Genomic DNA, 12188 nt, shown 5'->3' with positions numbered 1-12188 from the left:
TAAGCAAGTACTTACTTCACTGATGTTAACAAAATAGATCACTATAAGAAAATATCACATACACTTCACTCTAACCGTGGAACACATCACTCTAACCATGTATTTACCTCACTGATGTTAACAAAATAGATCACTATAAGAAAATATCACTGATTTTGTATTCTCCATACACAAATTTCTTTTGAGTGAAAGAAAACTTGGAGTGAAAAGAATAGAGCTGAAATATAAACAATCACCATCTATTTCCCCAATCAAATCAATCCTATAACATTCCTATAACATTTCTCTTGAATAACATATCGGCAAATTTGATGCTCGATAAGAGAGCATCAATTCATGGGACCTCATGTCAAGCCTCAACATCGATCGTATTGCCCAGTCCCCAGCGATTAAAACCAATCTTCGTCGCAGTTGTTGAGCGACGAGAGTGATTCCGCGGGCGTTGCGGCGGCGGCGGAGTGGACATTTCCATCTCAGTGAACTAAATCCTTCTTCCACTGCACAACTGCAAAGCTAAATCTATAGAATCTAAATTCATGAATCCATTCGCAAAATTAGAACATGAAATCTGATTGAATAAAATTAGGCGAATGACATGGAATAAGAAGTTGAAACATGAGCAGAATTAAAAGATCTGCAGCACTGCTCATTTCCGTAGATAGAAGAAGATATGATGCCAAAGATCATCGATTCATCAATCCAGCGTCTTCATAGAGGATTTTCAGCCAAATCCGCAGCTTCCCGTGATCTCGATGTTGAAAAGAGGCGATATTTGGGCACGCCGACGATTGATTTCAGCTGCATACACTGCTCAGATGATGCTGTCCGCTTGTTCGCGAGATGATTTAGTATAAAAAACATCTGAACAAATATCAATCGATTTAGTATAGATCTTATAATCCTTAGATCGATTCTCCTACACGCCTAAATATAATGTGAAGAAACGTCGAAATTGAGGGGAATTAGTGATCCTCTTTCGTGAGAGAAGGAGAGAGTGTGTTTGTGTGTGAGGGTGAATGGTGTGTGTATGTGAAAATATGAGAATAAAGTTGATTTCCTAAAATACCCTCATGCAGTTTTTTAACTAAAAATGTTTACTTATTTTAATCATTGGATTAAGATAATGTGTGGCTGAGATTTGTTCTCTAGTTATACACTTAAAATTAGTTATACTTTGATCATCTCCCTATATATATATATATATATATAGGGGAACGTTATTCTCCTTTTCACATCTTAGATCCTTTTTCCTTCTTAATATTACGCGTTAGATCTAAGGCATCAACGGATCAGATTGATTCTATAAAACTGGTTCCGTGTTGCATTATAGAAGGTGTTTGTATGCATTACAGGGTTATTATTGACATTTGACGGAAAAGTAACTGCCACATTTTGGTATCTGCGAATAATGCACCACATGGTCACGAGTAATGCATTTAATTGACTATATAATGCACAATATGTGAACTGCAATGCATACGAATAAGATGTACCATGTTATGATGTTTGGACACACGTTTCTTGTTTCCCCTAAGGGTTTAATAAGCTTAGGGGCTAGGGTATAGTACGTAGACACGTATGTAATCTTTACATGGTAACGAGTAATGGATATAATTGACTATATAATGCACAATTTGTGAACTGCAATGCATACTAACAAGATGTGCTGTGTTATGATGTTTGACACACGTTTCTTGTTTCCCCTAAGGGTTTAATAAGCTTAGGGTCTACGTACTATACCCTAGCCCCTAAGCTTATTAAACCCTTAGGGGAAACAAGAAACGTGTGTCAAACATCATAACATGGTACATCTTATTCGTATGCATTGCAGTTCACATATTGTGCATTATATAGTTAATACATCCATATATATATATATATGTATATATATATATATATGTGTGTGTGTGTGTGTGATCAAATACTAATTTTTTATAGTAATAACTATAACTAAATATCAATTTTGTATGTGAAAAATATCAACACAAAGACATAAATTTATCAATCTTTCTTGTGTTGATAAATTATGTCTTTGTGTTGATATTTAAATTTACATGTTGTATTGATATAATTATGTCTTTGTGTTGATAATTTTAATACACAATATTGAAAGTTATTAGTTATTACTGTAAATTAGTTAGCACACTAACTCAACCCTATATATATATATATATGGGAGTGTTCATATCCACAACTGAAATTATGTCAAAAATCAAAGCAAATCACAGTCATTGGATCTTGTGATGTAACCGTTAGATTAATGTCACGTGTCATCTAATAATGTAGATTGTGTAGTCTAATAATGTAGCTCGGCTAATAATGTAATTGTAGCACCCCGAAAAATTGCGACTTTTTTTTTATTATTTTTATTTGATGGCTTATTTTATTTTAATTAATGTGGATGTTGAATGAAAATTTCTTTTGTGGAAATTGAGTCTCTATGTGTTTGAGTTAATTATGTGAAATTAGTTGTTGTGAGTTATGTGAGTTAATGTGATTAAGCTTCCAATGTGTGAATTAACTTAAATGGGATAATGCATAATCATTCTAGCCATTTTATTTGAAATTTTCGGCCCTCCTATTAATTGGAAATAATACTTTCTTTCTTGGATTTAATTAATTGCTTTGGGATATTTATCCAAATTAAATCCAAATCAAATTATACCAATGCTATTCTACATGATTTTCGACCCATTGGCCATCCCTTGAGATTTTTGAAATCTCCTATTAATAGGAGAGAGAATTATTTTTGTAGATTTAATTGGTATCTTGTCTATCTCTTTCCTTGAATTAAAGTCCAATTAAATCTTACCATATCTTGCCAAATCTCTCCATATCCTATGTTAATTAGGATTTGATTCTTTCTTTCCCTAAAACCTCATAATTTTCGCCCATATGCCTTTCAATTACTTGTGGGATTAATTTATTTGTTACCTATTTTGTGGGAGTCTTTTCCTACAAGAAATTACCAAATTTAAATCCTATTCATATTTGATTTGAGGATTAAGTATTTTTCCTTGATTTTTCCCATTATACACGCCCCTTTTTATTTCCCCACTTGGAGATGCTTCAATTATTTTGTTACCTTATTTATGAGATACACAATATCTTTTTACCTATTTTGTGAGTATCTTTCTCTCCAAGTAAATACCAAATAAATATCTATGCTAATTAAATAGCAATTTTCGAAAATTACTCCCCCACATACTACGCGCCTATTTTCCTTTTAATGGTGAGATTTATTCATTGACCTCTATTTTATTCTTCCACAATTTTAATTGATTTATTGTGGGATTTATCCTAGACTATAAATTAAAAGAACCCTAACCCTAGCCCTCATATTTTTGCCTCCCTCTTCTCTCCATACCACACGTCTCTCTCTTACTCTCCTTCTCCACCAATCCTTCACCAATTCCTTGTTCTTGCATCATTGTAGAGTTGGAAATTCAAGATTCATCGAAGAATCGTATCATTCGTCATTCCTACCGATTGTTTTTCAAGAGAAATGTATACTTTGATTCATCTTTCTCCTTCTTACCATTGAATCCATGTTTCTTTATCCCCTCATGCATATAGTGAGTGTAGAAATCGTAGATCTAAAAATTAAACGGTTGGAAAGGATGTTTGCATGAGAAAGTATGTGTATGTGCGTGTATGTATGTGTGTGTGTGAGTTTGTGGATGATTCATTGGTGAATGCTATGTGTAAATAGGAGAACATGGTTGTGATGTCGTTTTTTGAAGAGGGAATATGTGTTGAAAGCATGAATATGTATGTGTGGATGAATGATAGACAAACCCTAGTTTGTAAATGTTGAGCATGAAAACTGTGGTGTTCGGACAGTAGGTTCCGCCGAGTGTTTGGCTGACCAAACGATCTTATTTTGGCACGATTTTTTCACTGAGTGCAATTTTACGTGTCTTCTGTCTTGTGTCAAAATTTCAGCCTCTTTTGACGAAATATGGATTTTTAACGAATTTTTCAATTGAACTGCGCAGTCCTGTCAGAATTTGTATCCTCGTCTAGTGAGTTTCGTTTTTATTTTTTACCTACCTAAAGATGTGATTTTGGTGTGGATTTTAATTGGATGAACCTTGATGTGTCTACTATGTGGTGACCAAATTTTAGCTTCAAATGATATCGGATGGATTTTTAATAATTTTTACAAAACGACTGCGCTATTCTGCCAGACTCATGCTTGATTGAAATAGTCTTGTTGGCAAGTTTTGAATGAAATACATGATACATGTGTGAGTAAGAACTTATCCTATGATGTGATTATGCGTTGTACATTGATGTATGCCTAATGGTTCGTATCGTTTATGATGGTGAACGTTGGGATGGGCAATATGAGAAAATGATGAAAGGAACGAAAGGAACGTTGGGATGGTGAATGTTGGCAAGTTTTGAATGAAATACATGATACATGTGTGAGTAAGAACTTATCCTATGATGTGATTATGTGTTGTACGTTGATGTATGCCAAATGGTTCGTATCGTTTATGATGGTGAACGTTGGGATGGGCAATATGAGAAAATGATGAAAGGAACGATAGGGCATGCATGAGTAATGTGCTGATAGAAAACTGATTGTGTTGTATTATGTGGTTATGATGTTGATAAGAGTTGTTGTGCGTACATGTGTACGAAGAGCAAGGATTTCAATAAAGTTGTGAACCGTGTTTGTAAGCAATCGAGGTGGGCTTTCTTTACTAAAACTCTTTTACGTTTCAAAATTATGATATTGGAGATATAAGCGTGGTTTAAAGTGTTATGTCATGCCATGATTGTTTTTGGTGTTGAGATTGTTGCCTGATGCCTAGTTCGTTTGAGCTTGCTCCGTTAGGCTATAGGGCTATGATTGTTTGATGTTGAGATTGTTGCCTGATGCCTAGTTCGTTTGAGCTTGCTCCGTTAGGCTATAGGGCTATGTGTGAAACGAATTCGTGTCTGAGTAGGGCCGCAAACCCTATCAGGCTGTGTACACAGGTGGGATCGGGAGTCGTCCTTGCTAGTCGGTCGGTCTCGTGGGCGTATAGTGTGGCCACACTTTCGTCGCACTATGGTAAGAGGATGTGATTGATTGATTGTGGAGAAAGTGGGGAGATTGTTTTGACTGGCCAGTCTGCGAAAATGTTTTGTGATACTCGGTGATATTCTTTTCTAAAATGTTAAAACTCGAGCTCACTATGGTATGGATGACATAACTTTTATCAAATATTTTGGCGTGTATCCACTGAGTATGTCAAGTACTCAGCCCTGCATATATTTTCTTTATGTGCAGGTTGAGCGGTGATGTTGCGGCGGATGTTGAGTCGAGCCTTAAGAAATTCCGTATGCGTCGTGTCTTCATACATAAGCGTCTCCCTATGACTCTCTAGACACCTTTATTCCGCTGCCTTGTTTCGAATCGTTCTTGATAAAGTCTTTCGTTTTGCTCTACACTACTTTATGACATTAATTACCTTGAGATATTAACCCGCTGCTTAATTGTTTAATCGATTAAAACTTTTCTTTTGAAGCTTTGTTTAAGATGTTGTCTTTCATTGTTTTCCCCTTCTTCTTCCCCGCTCCTTAGTCCCTTCCTTAGTCACGATTTCCCCGTCTTTACTATCCTTAGTAAGGGCGGTTGTGACAGTAATACTTTTAGTGTAATAATGTAGCTCGGATATTATTATCATAGCCATCCAATCTAAGGATCAAAGGGTTGAGATTTGCTTTGATTTTTGACAGGATTTCACTTATGGACCCCACACACACACACACACACACACACACACACACACACACACACACACATATATATATATATATATATATATATATATATATATATATATAGGGATGTATTCATTTCCTTTTTATATCTTTTGTTCTTTGTTCTTTTTAATCTCAGCCCCACGATTTTGTCATCCAACGGTTAGATTGGTGCCACGTGTAATTTAATAATGCAGATTTTCAGTTGAATAATGCACACCGACTAATAATGCACCATTATAGTGTAATAATGCAGATTTTCAGTTGAATAATGCACGCCGACTAATAATGCACCATTATAGTGTAATAATGCAGATCATCTGGACCGTTGATGAATGAGATCTAACGGCCAATATTAAGAAGAATAAATGATCTAAGGGATGAATAGGAGAATAACACTCCCCTATATATATATATATATATATGGATGTATTCATATCCTTTTTCTATTTTTTGTTCAACCTTCTCCCTAAATCTCAGCCCCACAATCTTAAGATCTGATGGCCCAAAATCATGCCACATGTATTTAATTAAAATATTTTAATAATTCGAAAAGGTCAAATTGGGTATACACAAATTAGTTTGTTATGCCAATTGCCTTGATTATCTCTATCAAAGATCACATCGGTTATTTTTCACGATTACACGCTTCAATCTTTCTTCTCTGTCAAAAATTTCTCCATGACTTCTCCAGTGAAGAAATTCTCATTCCTAAATTGTTGTCTGTTTTTCTAAATCGAAGAACACACGGTTTTTATTTGTTCTCAAAAAATACCGATTAGTGGGAGCACTCAGTCATTGATATTGTGTTTAATGGAAGAAGGTAATTAATTTTTTTCCTTCATTGATTATTAACCCGAAGTGATAACGGAAATACCAATTAGTTGGAGTGATCAATCGTTGTAGAATCTGGTATTGTTTTGTTGTATTACCTAATTTCATGAACTGTCTATTTTTTATGTTCGGTTATTAATGTACAATTCCAGTAGGGTTTACTAGAAGTTTTAGAACACAATACATGTAATCGAGTTAGAATACCGTAGGCTTAATCTTGATGTAGGGCTATAGTTTTTGATTTTTTGCCGCAACTTAAATCCTTTCCCTAAGGGTTTAGCAATCGTTGGGCTAGGGTGTAGTATGAAGTAAGTAACACTACCGTCGTCAAAGTGCACGAGTTTCAGTCATTCCTCTAGGGTTTAGTTATCATCTCGGCTAGGGGGTAGTATTAACCGATAAATATAATGTACAAATAATTAAGTATAATGTATTATATCTAATCAGTAATGTACGATGTATGTACTGTAATGTATACTTTTCCTGATATGTTTTTGTTATGATTGTATACAGTGTTTTAGTTTTAGTTTGGTTGTGTTACACAATTCCTTGAGTAAGTAATATAAGATTGGTAGTTTTTTATCATTTGGCGCACGTTTCATTTATTCTCCAAGGGTTTAGCAATCCTTAGGGCTAGGGTGTAGTATGTAGTAAGTAACAAAACTGTCACCAAAACTGATAAATGTAATGTACATATATTACTGTGTAATGGTTTTTATTGAGTCAGTAATGGACGATTTATGATCTGTAATGTATATGTTTGCTGAACCGTTTTTTTGTGACTTTATACAGTGGTGGTTGTACCTGAATGTTCTCTAGAATTAAAGCCCGTCGTTGGTCAGAAGTTCCAATCACTAGATTTCACTTTTGCATTTTATGATGTATATGCTCGCGTTGTTGGTTTTGATACGTGCAAATAAGGAATGAGGAAGACGGACAGTGTTACTACTTGATATTATGTTGTATGCAATAGGGAAGGCAGCAAGAAGTCGAACGAGGGTGACCAATTGAATGCACGTTCTGGTTTTTCTGTGAAACGGAGACGGTTATCCAAGCATTGTGGTTGTAAGTGAGTATATCGTTCAAGTTCTTCTCCAAAGGAGGACTTCCAGGTTATATTATTCAGGAGTTCAACGAGGTTCATAACCATTATATGGTTGAGTCAGAGCATCAACATTTTATGGCACTTAATCGAAAGTTGGATGATGTACATTACAAATTCATTCTTGACTGTTCTAAGGCTAATATATGCCCCACACTTACCTTTAAGGTGTTGAAGGAAATTCTCGGTGGGTTTGAACTTGTCGGTTGCACTGTCGGGGATATCAGGAACGCTTCTCGAGACATCAAAGCATACGCACATGGGTTCGACGTGCACATGGTGTTGGATGATATGGCTAAGAAGAAGGAAATGTCTGAGGCGTTCACATATCACTACGAAGTTAATGCCACTAACCAGTTGGTTGCTCTATTTTGGTGCGACGGTTTGATGAAGAGGAATTACCATATGTTTGGTGATATTGTGGCGTTTGACTCCACTTACAACAAAAACAGGTATACGTTAAAAGGAACTATATTGTACATTACAACGCATGTATTGTACATTACTCTATGCATTACAACGCTTGTCCTATACATTATTCATAGCTAATGATGCATTATTCGTAGGTAATGATGCTAATGATGCATTACTCTATGATACGCAGGTATTGTATAATCTTCACACCTTTCATGGGAAAGGACAATCATGGAAGACCTGTAACCTTCGCCGCCGGATTGGTGTGCAACGATAAAACATGGGCATTTGCTTGGTTGTTCAAACATTTCGTTGAATGCATGGGTGTAGCACCCAAAATTATTGTAATAAATCAAGACTTGGGCATGAGATCAACTATTGAAGAGGTTCTTGTTGGGACTCGACACCGATTGTGTATGTGGCATATAATGCATAAGTTGGCCACCAAGATTCCAAACAGGTTGCTGAGGGACGAAGATTTCAAGAAGGAATTCAATCCCTGCGTTTGGTCGGACCTCCTTGAACCCGACGAATTCGAAGATGAGTGGAATGGAGTGGTGGAACGTCATGGGCTGGAAGACGTTGATTGGTTCAACACATTGTACGACTATAGGCAATTATGGATATCAGCGTACTTCAGAGATTTTCCACTGGGTTCGATGATTAGGACTACGTCCATATTCGAATCGGAGAACAGCTTCTACAAATAAATTTTGAAACCCCGAGCTAACATTGCCGAATTCTACTTGAATTTCAACAATGCCATTGAATTTCAGCGGAACAGTAGAACAAAGTTGGACTACCACGATGCAACTGCCCTGCCCATATTGGCCACTGCTTTGCCATTCGAGAAACATATTTCGACGCTGTACACTAATAATATGTTCAAGAAAATACAAGAAGAAATTGTTGAGGGTAATGACAGATGCTGCGTGCTTGGTTTTTCATCTACAGATATGGTTAACACCAACAAGCTTGGGGACAACAATCGCAATTCGTATTTTGTGAGGCACGATAAGACTGATGACTCATACTCGTGCAAATGCAAACTTTCGATAGGCAGAGATATTTGTGCAGCCATATCTTTTTTTTGTTCAGGAACAATGGAGTGAAAAAAATTCCTGATAAATACTGCGAAAGCAGATGGATGAAAACTCCGTTAGCCAAGGTTGTACATGGGCAGTTTGATGACGCCCTACCTACCAGGTCCATCGTTGACGATAGTCAAACTGTTTCAAATCAAGAGATTTCGATCTTCTATGGTTTTCTTCGACGATTTGAGACGGACATTGATGTGCTTCGTGCATTCGTAGGTGGTGTGGAAGTACTTGGTAATTCTCTTCAAGTTGGAACTCCTACAACGTCCGCCTCGGAAAAGAGGCGAATGATTGAAGAGTTTTATGGAATGGTAAGGCCTTAGGTAGTTGAGGTCCATCCTCCGGATGTTGTCAAGACCAAGGGCCACACTAGCAGCTCCCCGAGCCGTCTAATTTCCAAGAGAGAAAAGGCTATAAAGGAGGCTACTAGACCTCTTAGACGGTGTAAGGCATGCGATGAGATGGGCCATCACGACTCTAGAAATTGTCCAATGCTTAAAGAGATGGCGATGGAGAAAGAGGTGCGGAAGGCCAAGAGGAAAAGTTGATGTATTTTGCACCTCACAACATTATTGGTTTTGTTTTTCGGATTAGTCTTATGATTCAATTCGTTGTCTTAGTCTTATTAGTATTACCACTGTCAACATTTTATACATAATAATATTGCATTATTAATCTGTTAACGTACATTATTCATGAAGTTGTACATTATTGTTCACAAGCACTTACGTATTGTACACAATTATTCCAGTACAATTCATTAATAAGCACATTCTGTACATTATTTGATTAATTACATCCATGATATTTTGAGAGTCTATGATCGCATAACTCTATATGCAATATCTGTTCAGTTTGTTGTACATTATTATTTAAATTCAGTTAATGAGCTTTACATTATTTTATTCCTATTTTACATTATTAAGCAGTAACGTGACATTATTCGGTAATTTACATCCATTATATGTTTTGATTTAATGACATCATACACTAATACCAAAATATGATTATGTTTGCAAGAAGTTCAGCACACTAGATATTGTTCAAAACATACCAAGCCACAAGTCTGTTGTTTTCCCTTCCAACATGAGTTATCAAAAAAACATAGAGTTCAAACTAATATAAATAGTGTATCCAATCATCATCCATATGATCACTCCAGCCCATAATTGTCGACCCACTTATCTAAGTTGAACTTTGGCGGCCTCTCTCTCCAATGCCTGGTGGCTTGACTTTAGTTGATGCCACATCTGGAGTTATGTGCACAAGTAAGGAGAGTCTTTGCAAATTTTATTCGGAGCATTTTCAAGCTCTTTGTCCCCTTAGCGTTGAATCCGCACTCCCATTCTTTCTCCCTCTCGCCATAGTAGGTCTCCATATGCCGCATGACATAGACCCCCGTTTCCATGGTGCAGATGTTGTTCCTCAAGGGCATTGTCACGACATGTGTACTATATTTTCGTACCTGAGCTGCCATTTTTGGAACCTTGCACTTCGTAAATGCATCTGCCAAGAACTTTTTCTACATCAAATAAATAAAAAGGTTTAAGAACTCAAAATACTATACATTTTGTTGAATATAATGCAACGTAACTGAAGACCCACATTACGTACCAGAATGGAAGGTGTCTTCCCATACTTTGCGCTGAAGGAGCCGTGGGATTCAGCCAAACTATGGTCGATGATGTTCATTTTACCATCAGGCAGATTGAAACAGACCACGTACTGTTGGCTCGTATCCCAAATTGGGAAGAAGAACTGCACAATGAAAGGTACATTACATGACACAATATTGTGTACATTATTAATGACTATCAGATACATTATTATACTATCACTCACCATGTCATATTTCTCCCATTGAAAGCTACTCGTTCCAAGCGCTTCTTCTAATAGTAGAGTCCAGAACGACTCGAACTGCCGTTGTTCTGTCCATTCAGGATGTGTGTCGACCACGGTGTGTTTCTACAGTTTATTTGACTAACTTGTTAATTATTTGTAATTACAACAGTAATTTGTAAATGGCATTATAACATTTTTCACTCACGCATGGATTTGTTGAGAAAAACAGCTTAGAAACAGTCTCTGGTGCCTTGAGCACTACCATGTTATTCAGGTACGAGCTCCAAGTATCTATAATAGCTGGGCACGCGGTCCACATACGCACACTGACAATAACCACATAATGTAACAGTTCAATAATGTACCTAGATATGTATATAATGCATGTGTAATAGGGGTATAATGCAAGAGATCAACAACAGTAATGATTATTGCAACTGAAACTTAACAGATGATTCAAGGAAACATATCAATAATGTACCAAAACTATTACATTTTCCATGCAATTCAGTAATGTACCAACAAGTCCATGTAATGCATACATTATAGATGCAACAAGATTGACAAAACTATATAATGAAGCAAATAAGGTGCAATAATGTACCAATCCATACATATAATGCATTTGTTACAGCTAATTCACTATTGCATATTGTATCATGTCAGTAATGTATGTAAATTGGCATATAATGCAGTTTTTATTTCACTCACCAATAAGAAGTGGATAGGCCTGGTGAAAGACGCAATTAGGCCTTTTGCTCAACTGGGATATGTGACCTCAAGAACGGATAACAGGTACCCACACCAATTCATGTTTGGAATCTCATCAACATTGTCGATGAAATGCAAAATCTTTGGCTTGCAATTGCCGTCGGCAGGAGTTTCTATAACGGTATTTTCCAGCATGAACATGAAGAGTTTCTTGAAATCTGGTCCCCCATCAACGTCCTGCATCATCAACTTAGCAATGTCTCCAGGGGTCATTTTGAACTGCCCCTTATTACACCGTACTGCAACATAGTCGTTAAACTCGAAGTTGCTTTGTTTGCTGGTTGGGCGTGAAATGGGTGTCGGACCTCTCGGAAAGCCTAACGTCAGATGTACGTGCTTCTCATCTAGGGTTAGGCTCTCACCCCCAGACA

General features: G+C 36.6%; 1 protein-coding gene across 1 annotated transcript; it reads left to right on the top strand.

Annotated features, from left to right (window-relative positions):
- The first annotated feature begins 7744 nt into the window (after positions 1 to 7744).
- On the top strand, positions 7745 to 9752 carry LOC121776849 (protein FAR1-RELATED SEQUENCE 5-like). The gene is made up of 5 exons (XM_042174008.1): positions 7745 to 8145; positions 8298 to 8688; positions 8884 to 9104; positions 9206 to 9431; positions 9528 to 9752. The coding sequence occupies exons 1-5, from the start codon at positions 7745 to 7747 to the stop codon at positions 9750 to 9752; spliced, it is 1464 nt and encodes a 487-aa protein (XP_042029942.1).
- Positions 9753 to 12188: the final 2436 nt, after the last annotated feature.

This window comes from Salvia splendens, chromosome 18 (genome assembly GCF_004379255.2).
Source record: "Salvia splendens isolate huo1 chromosome 18, SspV2, whole genome shotgun sequence".
NCBI lineage: Eukaryota > Viridiplantae > Streptophyta > Magnoliopsida > Lamiales > Lamiaceae > Salvia > Salvia splendens.
This window is presented reverse-complemented; position numbering and strand designations above follow the sequence as displayed.